The sequence below is a fragment of the Balaenoptera physalus genome (assembly GCF_965194825.1).
Source record: "Balaenoptera physalus genome assembly, chromosome: 7".
Classification (NCBI taxonomy): domain Eukaryota; kingdom Metazoa; phylum Chordata; class Mammalia; order Artiodactyla; family Balaenopteridae; genus Balaenoptera; species Balaenoptera physalus.
The window spans coordinates 88,137,892-88,156,434 of record NC_138886.1 but is presented as its reverse complement, the minus strand read 5'-3'; the positions used below and the strand labels follow the sequence as shown (position 1 = coordinate 88,156,434).

Sequence of the window (18,543 nt, the reverse complement as noted above, 5' to 3'; positions counted from 1 at the left end):
GTCTTCCCAGGTAATAAGATTCGTTCCACTTTCAGTGTGAGAGAAGCCCCTCGCACAGACTCTGTGGTTGGGGTTGTTGTGAGTTCAGCCAGCTTGACTCGGACCCATGACTGCCCTTGCTGGCCATGAGCAAATTTACTACACATTTAACAGTCTTTGAAGGCACTATATTTCGACACTTCCCCAAGCCCTGACCTTTGAAGTCGTGGGGTTATAACAATTCTGAACAGGCTAGCATGCTTCTATTCCCCAATCCCGAAGTATTCGTAAGGTTCTGTGTAGGCCCCACATCTACTGCGTGGACAAATAATGCCAGATTGCTCGGACCCTGCTGAACATCCTCACCGGCCACACGTCTAACTCCACGGTCCCTGTTTCCGGCACAAGTTGGTGTCTCTCCATTAAGCAGGTTCCATTCTTGCTTCTCTTTTTTTATGTCTGCATTTGTACTTGTCTATATGTTTGACCCTCTTTTCCTCTCTGTCTGTCTTGGGTGATTCTAGAAGTTTCTTTGACTGCCCTCTGTAGCCCGGAACCTGTATACCTTGTGTTATACAACCATTCACCTTTCTAATCTCTATGCTATTGTCTTCTAGACCACATATACTAACCTCCCTTCCTTCAGCTGGAAATTAACCATCTCCCTTTGAAAAACTGTTTCCGTATTCCTGCCGAAATTTTCAAGGAAACTCTTAATTGACTTCTATTCGAGATCACATTCTTATAGAATCATAATGTGGGTGTCAGATGTTTCCCCATTCTAGTGCATTCTGAATATCAACTAGGAGCCTAATTTGCAGGCTGAGGCAACCAATCAGACACACTTGCCCATTTCATGGTTGTTTAGCACTGAATACTTTTCAAGAGAATTTCTCAAATGATCCGGCTGATTCATGATTGTGATTATTTATTACAGAGCCTCATCCACTGTAACATCACCTCGGTAGTGAAGGTATGTGATCAATGTAAGTGCTCAGTGCATTAAAATGTAGTAGCTGTTGGATTTGGCAACTCAGGAGAATTGGCCCCTTCCCTGTAGATGCAGAATTCTTTAAAATTGAACTGTACTTTAAAATTGAACTGAGAGACCATGTAGTAGCCTTTTAATTGTCTTGTCTGTTTTCATCAAGAAAATACAGTGGATTCATTCTCCCTAGCATATGAATCCTTTTTCTGCATTCAGTTTTGTCATATGTCAGAACATATTAGGCCTGATGATGATGAAACTTATTCAGGATTCCAAAGCAACTTAAAAAAAATTAGTTATCTTCTTGTGATTTTAGTCTTTGTAAATAGAGGAAAGCTCACTCAGTTTGGAAAAAGGACAGAGGGTGTGGCTTGGATTTTATAGACTGTTGTTGTTCAAAAACTATTTGTTGAAGTGAAGTTCAAGTTCATATGTATTCTGATCCCAGATCAGTTACTAGTTAATTGGACAGCACTGGGCATGCTATTTAGCCCCTTTGAACTTCAGATTCTTCATCTGCTATTAAAAGAGTATTGAACTAATTGATGTGTCAGGTGCCATTCAGCACTCAGATCCTTTTATTAGAATTAACTGCATACGCATTTATAGGCATGAGTACCACAAAGCTATCCTATGCTGTGTCTTTGTGTGAATAAGAAAAAGGGAGACAAATTGTCTGGGCAGACAATTTGGAGAAAGGTGCTGCTTTAGAGTGGACATAGCCCCATGCTTGGTGAGTAGATGATGTTTTTGTGTGAACACAATATTTCCCTTCCCTCTGAATGATGAGAGCCCTCTAAATGGCTTGTGAGTGAACCCTGGGCTTTCAGCCCACACTCACCCCCACAGCTGGGCACCTTGCTCGGTACACAAAATTCACAGCTGTGCCTGGCAGCCCTCATAACCACTCTGGCTGGTCCAATGGAACTTCAGCAATGAATCAGGTATGACTGATTTCATGGAACTGGGACCCTTATTGGGGAGCAGCAGGGGGCTGTCTCGTCTTCACAGCATGGACTGGCGGGGAGAACTGGTTTCCCAGAGGAAAATAGGTTCCTATCAACATAAAAAGGGGGGATGGATGCTGAACAGACCAAAAAAATTTTTTTTCATGTGGCTGCAGTTGAGCTGAAAAAAATTATTTTCACCATTGGTTTTTTTTTTTTTTTTTTGTAAGTATACTGGTATTTTATAGTTTCCTGCTCAGTTTTTATTGGTACATACATTCTTTTTATGCTGAGCAATCAATGGCTTTTTAAAATCCCCAGCTGATGTAATTGAAGGTTTTATATGTTCCACTGTTGTCTGCAGCCTTACCACTAAAATCTTTCACATTAATGGATACATTGATCTTTCATTCTTGGTCCATTTGATCACAGGGTTTCCCAAATGTATTTGACAACCCTCTGACTCTTTTAGCAGAGAAATGCTTTGATTTTCAAAAAAATTATTTTATATCTTGGTAGACACTAACTTCCTTAAGTAACAAAGAAAACAAATTGAAGTTTAGCTTCTAAGTCTGCAATGCCCAAGTTGGCCACGCTGGTTGGAAGCATGACTAGTATCACTTAATTATTCCAAAGGAACCATCTGGAAACACTAGAGTTCTCTATCAAAGGCAGAGATGGGAGAATGAGTTTGAGGGCAAAGGGAACATGGGATAAGAGACTAAATACTGGAACCTTTGAGACAGGGACCCACAAAGTCCAGTGTTGTGTCTCTGATTGGGATCATTCACCCAGTCAGGCTTTTGGGAGACTGAGAAATGCTGTCCAACAATGCTCCAATTATATCCTTAATGAAGTTGGGAGAAGCAAGGAAAGGGTGTTGACATGATCTAGTCCTCATCCTTCTCTCACCTCCCTCAAAATCCAGGGTTTCAGAAGGTAGTCCAGTCTAGGAAGCCCTCACCACTCCCACCCCTGCTGCTTCTCCAGAGCAGTGAAAACATTATCTGGAGGCTCCCAGGGATGAGCTTAGGGGCCTTCCTAGGAAATACAGGGCCCCAGACAGCATGAAAAATTAGGCAAAATTGTCTTCTGGTCCCCAGTGTCCTCTATTTCTCTGCCTCTCTCCATCTGTTTGGATCCTCTCTGTCTCAAACCTGCTCCCAAGACAGGGCCTGATTCCACTCAATTGTACTTTCAATAACATTTCAGTCCATGGGTTTGCCTCTTTCTTAATTCTTAAAATGGATGCCTTGAAATTATGACATGAAAATCTTTCTTAATGAAATACTTAAGCTCCAGAACTGGCAGGGAAGACTTCTTCCAGGGACAGTAGGTTGGGGTGGGGAAGGGATTTTTCAATGCTGTGGTAATTCCAACAGGCCAGCAGACATGTTGTGTCTAGGGAGCTACTTCACAGACCACCTGCAGGCTGCCAATGAGGCTGCTGTTGAATTGAAGAGATGTCCTTCTCCATCTCATACCTTGTATGTGAGACACTCATGGGCACTTGTTAGGTTTCCTGACAGTCCCCTAATTCTAACTCTTGTGTGAGTTTTGTAATGGCTAAACTACTTTTGCCTCTCTCCCAGAATGAAGGGTATCTGGGGAACCTCAGTGTTGGTCCCACAGACATAAGCCAATTTCCATAGTTTTTCACTCCCTTCATTTTCCAGGAAGACTTCAGTTTTATGAAGAAGAAACCAGAGGCCTCTGAACTGTTTGCCATTTGTCTAAGTTGCCTTTTATGGGTTCCAGCCAGACTCTAGTGTTGTCAGAATTACCTCCAGTGAGTGTCAGCAGATTTTCAAGGCCATCTGAGAAGATGAAGCTCTTTCTCGTTTCCTCCAACACCTACTTCCTAAGTCCCCACGGCACATTGCTACATAGTTCCTTTGTCAGGGCTTAACTTTGCCCTTCTCTTATAGATGACACAGCTGATTCTGAAACACATGGAATCAAGGTAAGGTCTTTCCTTGGAAAAGCCATGGTCTGCCTGGCCTGGCAATCAGCTGACTTGGGGACCAGGGGGATATGGTTCATCTGCTGCTGCTTTAACAAATGATAAAACTATGATGAAAGGACATGGAGATTATGGTTGGACCAGGCCAGGTTTGCAAGCAGATAAGCATATTTGCAGGTCAAATGTAGCATATACTGGAGGGAGGAAGAGAACAGCAGTTTCAGCAGACTGTGTTTGTGTTAAAAAAATTAACTCACAGTGAGTGTAAAAGACACTTCAGAAGTTGGCCTGAGACCAAGATCATCTCTTTGTTATTATGCATTTCAGCTCTTGTCAGAATGAATACTCCAGTTTTGGGGTAAAAATCACCACCCCATCAGTGTCTCTATTTATTCCATGTTTTAAATCACCCTATTACAATGCCCATTTGGGAGCTGGTTTTTCTCAGGTGGTATTCACTAAAAGAAAATGGTTAATAGTTTTATCTTCCCTAGAGAAAGAAGGGGCTTGGCCTTGTATTCCAATTTTCAGTTTCTTGATTTTTCTGGATTGAATCCATCTAGTTGGGAAGGATTAAGGATATTGAATTTCAAAAGGGTAAGTAAGAACCCCAGAGACTTGTGTAGGAGTGCCTGTGTGAGCAGATGATGGACTGTCAAATTCCACCCAAGACAGGATTCTGCATATGACATCTGTCCTGTTGTGGGTCATCTTTATGAGTCAGAAGGGAACTTGAGCTCATATGGTCACATTTGAGAGAGAAGGATCACTTCCCCCTTGAGTCTTGTCTGAGCTGAGTTGGTTCTCTGCATTTTGGTGGTGGATCTTTGCTGTAGCAGAGCCCCTGTTTCCAGTCACAAGCTCTTGAAGTCAACTGACCGCCGAGTGGCATCACTGTGTGGTGTAGTTCATGATTGAGGTGAAGTTCCACTGACAGTTCTTGGAAGCAGAACACTTAGCACACATGGAAACCTAGAGAGGGTGGAAGTTTCCCAGAATTCACATGAGCCCCTTTATTTTCTTCCTTCTCGAGGTGTAATCAGGCAGCAAAAATATTGAAACTTTGTTTCTTGCCTTTTAGGCGGAAAGGTCTCATCTTGAACATATCTTCTGGGGTGGCCCTCTTTCCCTGGCCTCTGTACTCCACATATTCGGCTTCTAAGGTGAGTGACAGATGTAGTCCAAGCCTCCTTCTCCTTCTTCCTTTTGTTTTTCCCATTTAGCATTTTCCTTTGGATCATCTGGCAAGGCGATGGACTGATTTGCCTAGAGGCACTCTTCTGGGTACAGGGAGGAGCGAGTCAGCCAGTATCTGGGTACAAATTAGAAAAAGATGCTGCCCCTGGGCTGATGAAGCCTCGCAGCAGCACAGCCGGGCAAGCGCAGCCTGCATGGAATTCCAGCTCCCACTCACTTCCTTGCCTGGGAGCCCTGCGCTCCTCTGGCCAGCAAGTAACATTGTAGTTTCCTTCCATCCCAGAGGCCTCACCAGGTGTCCTCTTGCCCTAGCCATAAAACAAATCTTTGGAACTTTGGGTGCTCTAGACAAGGCAGAGCTTCCCCCGGGTAGGGTATCTATATGCAGTGGCCCTAGGTATGTATTTATTACAAAACGTATGTTCCTTCTCATTGCGGGAGCTCTTCCCAGACCAAGAAATGAAGTTCTAACTCCCATCAAGACAAACTGCTGCATTTTAAGGTGAAGAAGATAAGCTCCCTGTGGTGTCCTTTGAAATCTGAGTGAATTGGCTCTGACAGAGAATCAAGTCCTTAGGTGTTTCTCCTTCTTGCTCCAGGCTTTTGTGTGCACATTTTCCAAGGCACTGCAAGCAGAATATAAAGAGAAAGGAATCATTATCCAGGTGAGGTCAACAGTTCTGAGTCCTTGGGAATGGGAACTCTGGATCCCCATGGAGCCTGGGCCACTGCTTCCTGCAGGACAGGTTGTGCATGTGTGACCAGGAGAGAGGGTCTGGATGACACCATGTGAATCCCTATGACCATAGAGGTGGCAGCGGAGCCACCGTGGTTCTGCCTGCTGCTGCCCTCACCATGCCCTGGGTGCTGGAGAAGGAAATGGGGTGGGATGAGTGAGTGCTCAGAAATGCTTGCTACCCAATGCTGCATCAGGACAGAAATAGGGTCTTGTCTAAGCATCCTTTACTCTCCGACCTAGATAGAGGAGACAGGCTCATGTGGGAGGAATTGTGGAGAAGGAACAAAAGAAAACTGGGCACTTGGTCAATGTTGGAAGAGGGGAGAGGGTGCTTCGCTTGGGGGCTGTTCACCTGTGATGGAACACAGAGATCTCCACACTCTGGTTCTTGAGCACTTGGGGAAGAGATGCTCTGCTCTCCATTTCCCCTACAATGACAGAGTGGTCACGGAGCTGACCTTGTCCTAACTGTAAACAAAGCTGGGTTGTCACTGCTGTCTGTAGGCTGAGCAATATGATGTGCTTCCTTCAGCAACACAATTAACTCTAAGTGGTTTCTGGAACCTGGAATAAACAGTTTACGGTTAATTGTTTGGGAAGAAGTTCGATGACATACTATTAGGAATGAGAAGGGCACACTCAGTTAGATTTTTAAAATTACTGCTGCACATACTGATTTTCAATTAAAATACCCAGGTGAGAGTATCCCAGTATAAATTAACCAGCTATAGCATGAAGCTTATTCAACAGGCAGATATGAGTTAATAGTAGGAGCTTTGTAAATAACATCATCTTCCCAGTTGTAGTGAGTGATTGTAACAGACTTGTCACTAGACTACAGTCCCATTCTCTGCCCTGCTGAACTAAAGTCTCACCTATCAGAGATTATTCCCTTCTATCCATTCTCCAACTCCCAGCTGAGGACGGATTCCTTTTGCAACAGCTCTACCTTATATATGTTAAGTTTTCTGCAGTAAAAAATAATCCCTAAAATCTCATTGGCTTAAAACCACAAAGATTTATTTCTCATTCATGCTACACATTCACTGTGAACTGTCAGAGGGGATTAGCTCACTGTAGTGACGCAGGGACCCAGGCTGATGGAGCAGCCGCCATCTTGGATATTGTCAGTTGACATGTCAAAGAAAAAGTGGTAGGAGTTCAAGAGACTTGCTTTGATAATTAGGGGCTCTGACAACTACTGAGCCTGTACTTTAGAGCCCACGAGCCACAACTACTGAAGCCCGCATGCTGCAACCACTGAAGCCCACGCACCTACAGCCCATGCTCCACAACAAAGAGAAGCCACCACAATGAGAAGCCCGTGCACTGCAATGAAGAATAGCCCCCGTTCGCTGCAACTAGCGAAAGCCTGTGCACAGCAACAAAGACCCAATGGAGCCAAAAAAAAAAAAAAAAAGAATAAAGATAATTAAGGGCTCTGGCTCAGAAAAGTCACATGTCACTTTTGCTCATACTCATTGGTCAGGTCTGGTCACATGGTCCCACCCAACCATAGGGACCCAGGAAGTGCAATTCTATCATGTGTCTGGAAGAAAGAAGAACTAGAAATATTTGGTGAACAACACTAAATATTAGTGTTGAGTATCAAGTCTTAGCATCATCTTGATCTTGATAATTGTGGGCCAGAGATGCTGTAGCTGCTAAGTTAGTGGGTTCTGCGGGGCAGAAGGTGTGGGAGGAGGTGAGGAAGGGGGAGGGAGCCCCTTCCCTCATGCAGAAGCCTCGGAGCTGCTCCAAGTCCTGGAAAAGACACTGTGACATTCTGAAAACCAACTGGTCTCTCCAAACACGCATGTAATTGGTGCTCAGTAAATATTTGTAAAATTCCTGACGAAGTATGTACTGTACTCTTGGGTTTGATTTTCAAATCCCAGTGCTGCTGCCATTTATTATCTGAGTGTTTTGGACAGCCTGCTTAAACTCTGTGAGCTTGTTTCCCCATCTGTAAAAAGGGGTTTATAATAGCTGCTTCTCTGGGTTACTGTGACGATCTAATGAATAAATAAGTATGCAAATTTAACCAATATTTATTGAGCCCTTGTTTTATACATAAAGGTGTTTTGTCAACCAAAACTCACTGTAAGAATGGAAACACTTTTTATTATTTCCCTATCTGAAAACTGTGTTTGAAAATGCAAGCTTCTTATATTTTTCTAAGAATACACTTTGAGATCTTTGGAAGAAAAATGTTATGCAAATTAATAACTGCATTCATTTCCATGAGAACCAATTGAATCGAATTGACTGACATACATTGGATTAAATTATGAAACAACGTAATTTCAAGTGTGATGAGGAAAACAAAAGTGATGTGACAAAAATTTCAAAGGTGATGTGAAGAAAAAGAAAACAAGCATGGATATTTTTTTTTCCCTAAAGATGCCAAGGTCTCTGTGTCTGGGAATAAAGTAAGAAACCCCATTATGAAGCCTCATGCCAGGCCACAAGGTGGTGAGACCACCAGTGGAAACATGGTATTGGGTTTTCAGGGTACAGTCTTCTGTTGTTTATTTTTCTTACCATGACAGGAAAGATTATGAGGTATGTGCCACTCCTGGCTCCTAACCGAAGTGTGAAAGTGGGAATCTAAAGTACTTGAAAGTGCTCCAATTTGGTTATATGTGTTAGAAATAAACTTCTGTGATAGGGTTGCCAGATAAAACACAGGACATCCAGTTAAATTTGAATTTCAGATAACAAATAATCTTTTGAGAATAAGTACATCCCATGCAATACTTGGGATATAATTAAACTGAAAATTTTTCCATTGTTTGTCTTCAAATATAACTGGGTGTCCTGCATTTTCACTTTCTAAGTTGGGGAACGTGCTCTAAGACAGAGCTCCTCATTCACCCTGTGTGCATTTGAACCACTTGGTGTTGTGTGGCTAAGGCCTCATCTTGAGTTAGTTGCCACGTTAAGCCAGAAACTGGCCTTTCTGATTCCCAGCTCTGTGCTCATTCTATACCTTTAACTGTTCTCTTATCATATAGTATCCTGAGACTTTTTAGGGGGGGAACAGAGTTGGAACATGAAGGGATGGTAAAATGGGTATTAGTTTCTCAGGGCTGGGCAGATTGCTCCTGTGTTACGGTCTTTATTTCCTATTGTAGGTGCTCACCCCTTATGCTGTTTCAACCCCAATGACAAAGTATCTAAATACCAACATGATAACCAAGACTGCTGATGAGTTTGTTAAAGAATCACTGAATTATGTCACGATTGGAGACGAAACCTGTGGCTGCCTCGCCCATGAAATCTTGGTAATTGATAACTTCTCCTTTCTTGAAGCAAGGGAGGACAGACAAGCAGGGGGCCTTAGCAGGGCGCCCTAGCAGGGCTTAGCCAGCTCTTCCTTGCTGTTGGAGCTTTCAGCCGTTCTCTGTCACGCAAGGATAGTGATGCCAGAGGTATGCTGCTGAGGGTAGTCCAGCCTGTGAAAAGGCGTATCTAGCAAGGGGAAGGAGAAGCTGAAGCACTGGGTGCCCAGCCTATAGATAACTCTGAAGTTGGCAAATCTCACCCTTGGCTGCCTCACCTCTGCCCTCAGAAAGTAAGGCGGCTCCCAGAGCTTTGTGAAGGTCAGGCCAAAACACAGGGTGCTTCCCTGTAGGGGCTGTCGATGTCCTTGGCCCTCTGTGCCAGTAAATGTTTAACTATGCAGGAAAAAACCAAAAATAAAACAAAACACCTTGATTTGTAGCGTTTGCTGATTTCCATGACTGATGTTAAGCTACCAGTGTGTGGTCACTGCACATGAATTCAGGAGGAGAGCTCACAATTGGCTCTCATGAGAAAGTACAGTCTGGTTCCTGTATACCACGGGCTTCATCAAACGTGGAAATAAAGTCTGAAGTATATGGCACGAGGAGTTCTTACCATCCCTGGGCTGCTTTTAGGAAAAAACACAAACATGAAACAAAGGTGGACTTGAGTTTCACACTAATACTGAAAACAGACAAACAGTGTCAGGGTAGTTCTGTTTCCAGCGTCACCAAAGAATTTTAGACAGATCTTTACTTTCCCTTCATGTGTCAACTTTCTCCTCTGCCTCATATGTTTTTCTACCATGGGAATTAGGCTTCTTTATTTCTCTCTTTCTCTCTCTGATGCTAGAGAGATTCATGGGTCAATGCACTAAATCCTCCCAAAGCATTCAGCTGTCTCCTGGGACTCAGTACTGAGACTCTGGCAAGAGATACTGAATTGCCTTAGCTGATTACTTGCTACTTTTACTGTAGGATCTCAACAATGTGCAGAATCACCATTTGAACACACAGTGCCAAGTGGACAAGCAGAAAGAATATAAGATCTTTATCTTGCCTATTGCTGATCTGGTTTTTCTTCAGACCACTACTTGCTGCATGGCACGAAAACAAATTAGTGGAATGTCTAATGAGTTTAAACTTAGTTTGATCTGATAATCTAAACTGTCCATTTAGGAAATATGCTGTCCATTATTTAGAGAAAAATGTTCAGTCTTGCCTGAGTGTCCCTTCTTCTGGCCTCTCTCACTAAAATGACACTGGGGAAAGAGTCCCTATGATCTCCTGCTGGTCCTTAAGTGTGTGTGGCTGGTGTCCCTAATCAATCTGATGGTTGCTCACCTTGCTGGTTTATGTCTGTGGGGTTGTGGGGCTGACTCCTTCTGTCCTTTTGGCTAGGCCAATGCATTCCCCAGCTACTGATGGCTGAACATGCCTGAATCTCTGCTACCTTCCTCATCCAGCCAGAGGCCAGCTGTCCATCTGCAGCTTTGGTTCACAGAGGCCCTCTGGCTCTCTACTCTACATCAGCACCAATTTGAACCTGAGGGATGCTGGAAAACCAAATCTCAGCACTTACCTCGCCACGCTGAGATAATATTCTGTGGCAGCACTCCAGCAGACTGGAGGCGATAAACCCTCCTCTGCTACCATTACTTATTTATCACACTTTCCTATCCTTCACCCCAGGCCCCCAGCCCTCCTGCGTAAGCTCAGAGGACACACATCAGAGGACACACATCTGGCCACGTCTTCCTCTTTCTCTCTTGTACCTCCCACCATATCCAGGGCAGAAAAAGTACAGGCTTTTTGTATGCTTTCCCAGGTCACATCCTGTTCATCTCAGAGGGATTTAGGTAGCTCCAGTGGATAAGACATCCTCTCCTCCCCTTAGCAGAACTTTTAGTCCTCCAGGATACTGATGTTTTAAATGGAATCCATTAGCATTTAGAAAATGTTTTCTTGAGACAATAGCATGGCTTGCAAGACTATTGTCTTGCTACATACACACTGTAATCCAATTCTAGATGTCAAAAGTTGAATTTTTTTTTTCTTTTCTCTTTGATTTCTTATGTAACAAATTCTAATCTCTACTGGTAAACAGATGCCAAAAACAGTAGGAAAAAGTCTTTGTGCCTGGTGAAGCAAAAGAGAAAACAAAGGAAAACACATAAATCATTAAAACCATTAAAACCAATTTTGAATTTGCCAGGGTTTAGAAAGATCGTTGAATCTAAAGTTATGGGTAATCAAGTAGAATCAACCAGTAAACAAGCAAGTCTTCCATTTCAAAGAGGTGAGGCAAAGACAGGATGCTCTCTACCCTCAAGGAGTTTTGGGGCAGCAGTTGAGGTGGGACTGGAGCCTCTACCTAAGAATCCGTGTGGAACTTGGGGCTTCATAGTTACCTCATTTAATTCTCCTAAACATCTTGTGAGACAGGACATTTGGCTCCCCTTTTACATTGAGGAAACCAAAGCTCAGAGCTGGATCAGATCAGATGAAGCTCAGATGGATCAGAGGGCCCAAGACCACCTGACTGGTAAAGGTGATGCAAGGGTTTAAGTCCACTTTTGTCTGATGCCAAACCTTTTCTGTTTCCTTCTACGTGGCATCTCCAGGTTGGGAGAAGGTAGATAAAGATGGGGATGGGAGAGGGGGCCTTTTAGAACATTTTCTGGGGACCTGGGATTTCAGTTTATTTTATTTATGGCTGACTTCAGTAAGCCAAAACATTCAGTTCAAGACAAAGCTAATGGAAGGGCTTGATTTTGCTGTGAAATAAAAAAAGCTCTGTCTGGGAGAAAAATGAAGTTCTTGAAGAAGATGTTGCATTGATTCATAGACTTGGCCAGTGGATGAAGAGCTCTACTTTGGTTCCCAGAAACCATCTTTAGTTTCCTGCTTTGGGATACCTCAGAGGACTGCAAAAATCTGAAGGTTCAAGCTGCCCACAAGGCTCAAGTTTTCCTCTAGGTGAACTTCTGTTGTTTTGTAGGTAGATTGAGGAATGTTGGATTAACCGGATCACACTGTGGACAAAATGATTACTTCTGGGGGCCTGGACCTGCCTTATAGGACACAAGTGTAATTTGAGGGCAAGAACCTTCCAAGGCCTGTGCCTCTTGCCTGAAAAGCAATAGGCATTTGTGCCTCAACTTGAGGCTTCCCCTCCTTTTCAAAGCAAATACTCCATGATAATAATTTACACCTTGCTATGACTCATTTCCATTCATTAACTCTTTAAAAGAATTTTTTTCTTCCAGCTTTATTGAGATATAACTGACATACAGCATTCTATAAGTTTAAGGTGTACATCAAAATGATTTGACTTACATGAAATGATGACCACAATAAGTTTGGTGAACATTCATCATCTCATATGGATACAAAATTAAGGAAATAAAAAATTTTTTTTCATTTGATGAGACCTCTTAGGATTTACTCTCTTAACAACTTTCATATATAACATACAACAGTGTTAACTATATTTATCATGTTGTACACTGCTTCCCTAGTACCTTTTTATCTTTTAACTGGAAGTTTGTACCTTTTGACTGCCTTCATTCACTTCCCACTCCCCCAATGACCCATGCCGTACCCTCATCTTTGGTAACCACAAATCTGATCTCTTTTGCTATGTGTTTGTTTGTTTTTGAAGAATAATTGACTTACAATTTTATGTTAGTTCCTGTTACACAACATAGTGATGAGATACTTCTGTACATTTTAACCTGATCACCATGATAAGTCTAAATTTGATTTCTCACCCATGCAAAGATATTACATAATTATGGACTATATTCCCCACACTGTACATTTCATGCCTGTGACTCAATTATTTTGCAACTGTAAGTTTGTACCTCTTAATCTCCCTCCTCTATTTCTCTCCTCCCCCCACCATCCTCCCCTCTGGCAACCACTTGTTTGTTCTCTGGATCTATGTTTATGTTTTGTTATGTTTGTTCATTTGTTTTGTTTTTTAGATTCCACACATAAGTGAAATCATACAGTATATGTCTTCCTGTCTGACTTATTTTACTTAGCATAATACCCTTTAGGTCCACCTATGTTGCCACAAATAGCAAAATTTCATTCTTTTTTATGGCTGGGTAATATTATATATATTATATATAAATTATTACATATACTAATTATTACTATACAAATTATTACAATTAATTATAAATTACATTATATATATATCACATCTTCTTTATCCATTCATCTATTGATGAGCACTTGGGTTGCTACCATATCTTGATTACTGTAAATGGTACTGCAATGAACATAAGGGTGCATATATCTTTTCAAATTAGTGTTTTCATTTTCTTTAGATAAATACCTAGGAATGGAATGGCTGGATGGTTTGGTAGTTCTATTTTTAATTTTTTCAGGACTCTCCATACTGTTTTCTATAGCATGTTCCCTTTTCTCCACATCCTTGTCAGCTCTTGTTACTTGTTTTTTTCATAATAGTCATTCTGACAAGTGTGAGGTGCTATCTCATTGTGGTTTTGATTTGCATTTCCCTGATGATTGGTGATGTTGAGCATCTTTTCATGTGCCTGTTGGACATCTATATGTCTTCTTTGGGAAAATGTCTATTTGAATCCTCTGCCCATTTTTTTCTTTTTAATTTAAAAATTTTTATTTTTTATTAATTAATTTTTTTTGGAGTATAGCTGTTTACAATGTTGTGTTAGTTTCTGTTGTACAGCAAAGTGAGTCAGTTATACACACACATATATCCACTCTTTTTTAGATCCTATTCCCATATAGGTCATTACAGAGTACTGATTAGGGTTCCCTGTGCTATTCAGTAGGCTCTCATTAGTTATCTATTCTATATATAGTAGTGTGTAAATTTCCAACCTCCCAATTTATTCCTCCCCTTATTATCCCCCCTGGTAACCACAAGTTTTTTTTTTATGCCTGTGACTCAACTTCTGTTTTGTAAATAGGTTCATTTGTACCATTTCTTTAGATTCCACATATAAGGGATATCCTATGATCTTTATCTTTCTCTGACTGACTTCACTCAGTATGACAATCTCTAGGTCCATCCAGGTCACTGCAAATGGCATTATTTCATTCTTTTATATGGCTGAGTAATATTCCATTGTATATATGTACCACATCTTCTTTATCCATTCCTCTGTTGAGGCATTTAGGTTGTTTCCATGTCCTGGCTTCTGCCCATTTTTAAATCAAGTTGTTTGTTTCTTTGATGTCAAGTTGTATGTGTTCTTTGTGTATTTTGGATGTCAACCCCTTAACAGATAAGTCTTTTGGAACTATCTTCTCCCATTCAGTAGGTGACCTTTTTGCTTTGTTGATAGTTTCCTTAGCTGTGCAAAACTTTTTAGTTTGATGTAGTCCCATTTGTTTAGTTTTGCTTTTGTTTCCCTTGCCTAAGGAGATATATGCAAAAATATGATTAAGACTGATGTCAAAGAGCATATTGCCTATATTTTCTCCTAGAAATTTTATGGTTTCAAGTCTTACATTTAAGTCTTTAATCCACTTTGAATTTAATTTTGTGCGTGGTGTGAGAAAGTAGTCCAGTTTGATTCTTTTCATGTAGCTGTCCAGTTTTCCCAACTCCATTTATTGAAGAGGCTGTCTTTTCCTCATTGTATATTCTTTTCTCCTTTGTTGTAGATTTATTGCACATATAAGTGTCAGTTCATTTCTCAGTTCTCTATTCTGTTCCATTGATCTATGTGTCTGTTTTTGTGACAGTACCATGCTGTTTTGATTATAGTAGCTTTATAGTATAGTTTGAAATTAGGTAGCATGATACTTCTATCTTTGTTCTTCTTTTTCAAAATTGTTTTGGCTATTCAAGATCTTTTGTGTTTCCATGAAAATTTTAGAATTATTTGTTCTACTTCTTTGAAAAAATTCCATTGGTATTTTGATAGAGATTGCATTGAATCTGTAGATTGTTTGGGTAGTATGGTCATTTTAACAATATTAATTCTTCCAATCCATGAGCATGTTATATCTTTCCATCTCTTTGTGTCATCTTCAATTTCTTTCATCAGTGTCCTGTAGTTTTCTGAGTACAGAAATACCTTAGTTAAAAGGTATTTTATTTATTTTTTTGATGTGATGGTAAATGGGATTGTTTTCCTAATTTATCTTTCTGATAGTTTGTTGCTAGTGTATAGAAATACAACAGGTTTCTGTATATTAATTTTGTATCCTGAAACTTTACTGAATTCATTGGTGAGTTCTAGTGGTTTGCTTGGATCTCTTTAGAATTTGCTATGTATAGTATCATGTCATCTGCAAACAGTGATAGTTTTACTTCATCCTTTCCAACTTGGATTCCTTTTGATTCTTTTTCTTATCTGATTGCTGTGGCTAGGACTTCCACTAATATGTTGAATAATATGTGATGAGAATGCGCATCCTTTTCTTGTTCTGACCTTATAGGAAACGCTTTCAGCTTTTCCTCATTGAGTATGATGTTAGCTGTGGGCTTGTCATATATGGCCTTTATTATGTTGAGGTATGTTCCCTTTATACCCACTTTGTTGAGAGGTTTTATCATAAATGGATGTTAAATTTTGTCAAAAGCCTTTTCCACATCTATTGAGACGATTATATGATTTTTATTCTTGAATTTGTTAATATGGTATATCACATTGATTGATTTGTGGATATTGAACCATCCTAGCATCCCCAGGATAAATCCCACTTGATCATGATTGTATAATCTTTTTAATGTATTGTTGAATTTGCTAATATTTTGTTGAGACATTTTGCATCTATGTTCATCAGTGATATTAGCCTGTAATTTTCTTTTTTTGTGTGATATCTTTGTCGGGTTTTGGTGTCAGAGTGATGCTGGCCTCAGAATGAGTTTGGAAGTGCTCCTTCCTCTGAAATTTTTTTGGAATAGTTGGAGAAGGATAGGTGTTAATTCTCTAAATGTTTGGTAGAATTCACTTGTGAAGCCATCTTGTCCTGGACCTTTGTTTATTGGGAGTTTTTATTTTTTAATTAAAAAAAAATTTTTATTGAAGTATAGTTGATTTACAATGTTGTGTTAATTTCTGGTATACAGCAAAGTGATTCAGTTTTATACATATGTATTCAGTTTTATATATATATATATATATATATATATATATATATATATATGTATATATACATATATATATTCTTTTTCATAGTCTTCTCCATTATGGTTTATCACAAGATATTGAATATAGTTCCCTGTGCTATACAGTAGGACCTTATTATTTATCTATTTTATGTATAGTAGTTTGTATCTGCTAATCCCAAACTCCTAATTTATCTCCCTCCCCCTTGCTATCCCCTTTGGTAACCATAAGTTTGTTTTCTACATCTGTGAGTCTATTTTATTTTGTAAATAAGTTCATTTTTTCCATTTTTTTAAGATTCCACATATAAGTGATATCATATGGTATTTGTCGTTCTCTGTCTGACTTACTTCTCTTAGTAGGATAATCTGTAGGTCCATTCATGTTGCTGCAGATGGCATTATTTCTTTTTTTTTGGCTGAGTTATACACACACACACACACACACACACACACATATATACCACATCCTCTTTACCTATTCATCTGTCAATAGACATTTAGGTGCTTCCATATCTTGGCTATTATAAGTAGTGATAACTATGAACATTGGGATGTATGTATCTTTTCAAATTAAAGTTTTCTCCAGATATATGCCCATGAGTGGAATTGCTGGATCATAGGGTAACTCTATTTTTAGTTTTTTAAAGACCATCCATACTGTTTTCCATAGTGGCTGCACCAATTTACATTCCTACCAACTGTGTAGGAGGGTTCCCTTTTCTCCACACCCTGTCCAGTATTTATTATTTGTAGACTTTTTAATGATGGCCATTCTGATTGGTGTGAGGTGATACCTCATTGTAGTTTTGATTTGCATTTCTCTAATAATTAGTGATGTTGAGCATCTTTGGCCATCTGTATGTCTTCTTTGGAGAAATGTCTATTTAGGTCTTCTGCCTATTTTTTGATTGGGCTGTTTTTTTTGTTATTGAGTTATATGAGCTGTTTGTGTATTTTGGAAATCAAGCCCTTATTGGTTGCATTGTTTGCAAATATTTTCTCCCAGTTCATAGGTTGTCTTTGTCTTTTTGTTTTGTTTATGGTTTCCTTTGCTGTGCAAAACCTTATAAATTTGATTAGGTCCCATTTATTTATTTTTGCTTTTATTTCTATTGCTTTGGGAGATGTTGGGAATTTTTTGATTACTGATTCAACTTCATTATGAAAATTGGTCTGTTTACATTTTCTATTTCTTCCTGGTTCAGTCTTGGGAGATTGTACATTTCTAGTAATTTGTCCAATTCTTCTTGGTTGTTAATTTTATTGGCATATAATTGTTCATAGTAATATCTTATGATCCTTTGTATTTCTGAGGTGTTGGTTGTAACTTTTCCTCTTTCATTTCTGATTTTATTGATTTGGGTTCTCTCTCTTATTTTCTTGATGAGTGTGGTTAAAGGTTTATCAATTTTGTTTATCTTTTGAAAGAAACAGATCTTACTTTCATTGATCTTTTCTGTTGTTATTTTAATTTTTTTAGTCTCTATTTCATTTATGTCTGCTCTGATCTTTATCATTTCTTTCATTATACTAACTTTGGATTTTGGTTGTTCTCTTTTTTCAGTTCCTTAGGTGTAAGGTTAGATTGTTTATTTGAGATTTTTCTTGTTTCCTGGGGTAGGCTTGTATCACTATAAACTTCACCCTTAGAACTGTTTTTGTTGTGTCCCGTAGATTATGCGTCATTCTGTTTTTGTGTACATTTGTCTCCAGGCAGTTTTTGATTTCTTCAGTGACCCACTGGTTGTTTAGTGGCATATTGTTTAGCCTCCACTTGTTTGTGTTTTTTGCAGTTTTTTTCTTGTTGATAACTAGTCTTATAGAGTTGTGGTTGGAAAATATGCTTACTATGACTTCAGTCTTCTTAAATTTCCTGAGACTTGTTTTGTGGCCTAGCATGTAATCTATCCTGAAGAATGTTCCATGTGCAGTTGAAAAGAATGTGTATTTTGCTGCTTTGGGAGGGAATGTTCTATATATACCTATTAAATTCATCTGTCCTACTGTATCATTTAAGGCCTGTGTTTCCTTATTGATTTTCTGTCTGGATGGCCTGTCCATTGATGTAAGTGTGTTGTTAAGTTCCCCTACTATTATTGTGTTACTGTCAATTTCTGCTTTATGTCTGTTAATATTTATGTACGTATGTTATCCTATGTAAGGTGCACATGTATTTACAATAGTTATATCTTCTTCTTAGATTGATCCCTTGATTATTATATAATGTCCTACTTTTTCTCTTATTACAGTCTCTGTTTTAAAGTGTATTTTTTCTTTTTTTTAAATTGGGGTATAGTTGTTTTACAACGTTGTGTATTTT

At 39.6% G+C, this 18,543-nt stretch overlaps 1 protein-coding gene and 1 long non-coding RNA gene across 5 annotated transcripts in view; one reads left to right on the top strand and one right to left on the bottom strand.

Annotated features, from left to right (window-relative positions):
- The window catches only part of LOC309664555, a 402,660-nt gene that overhangs the window by 202,937 nt on the left and 181,180 nt on the right, over positions 1–18,543 (bottom strand). The gene's annotated exons all lie outside the window — the stretch shown is intronic.
- The window catches only part of HSD17B3 (hydroxysteroid 17-beta dehydrogenase 3), an 86,809-nt gene that overhangs the window by 54,630 nt on the left and 13,636 nt on the right, over positions 1–18,543 (top strand). For all 4 annotated transcript variants that reach the window (XM_082469889.1, XM_082469890.1, XM_082469891.1 and 1 more), the window contains 5 exons: positions 917–952; positions 3,843–3,877; positions 4,959–5,040; positions 5,674–5,739; positions 8,951–9,100. In XM_082469889.1, the coding sequence (XP_082326015.1) occupies positions 917–952; positions 3,843–3,877; positions 4,959–5,040; positions 5,674–5,739; positions 8,951–9,100 (369 nt within the window). The remainder of the gene's footprint in view (positions 1–916; positions 953–3,842; positions 3,878–4,958; positions 5,041–5,673; positions 5,740–8,950; positions 9,101–18,543) is intronic.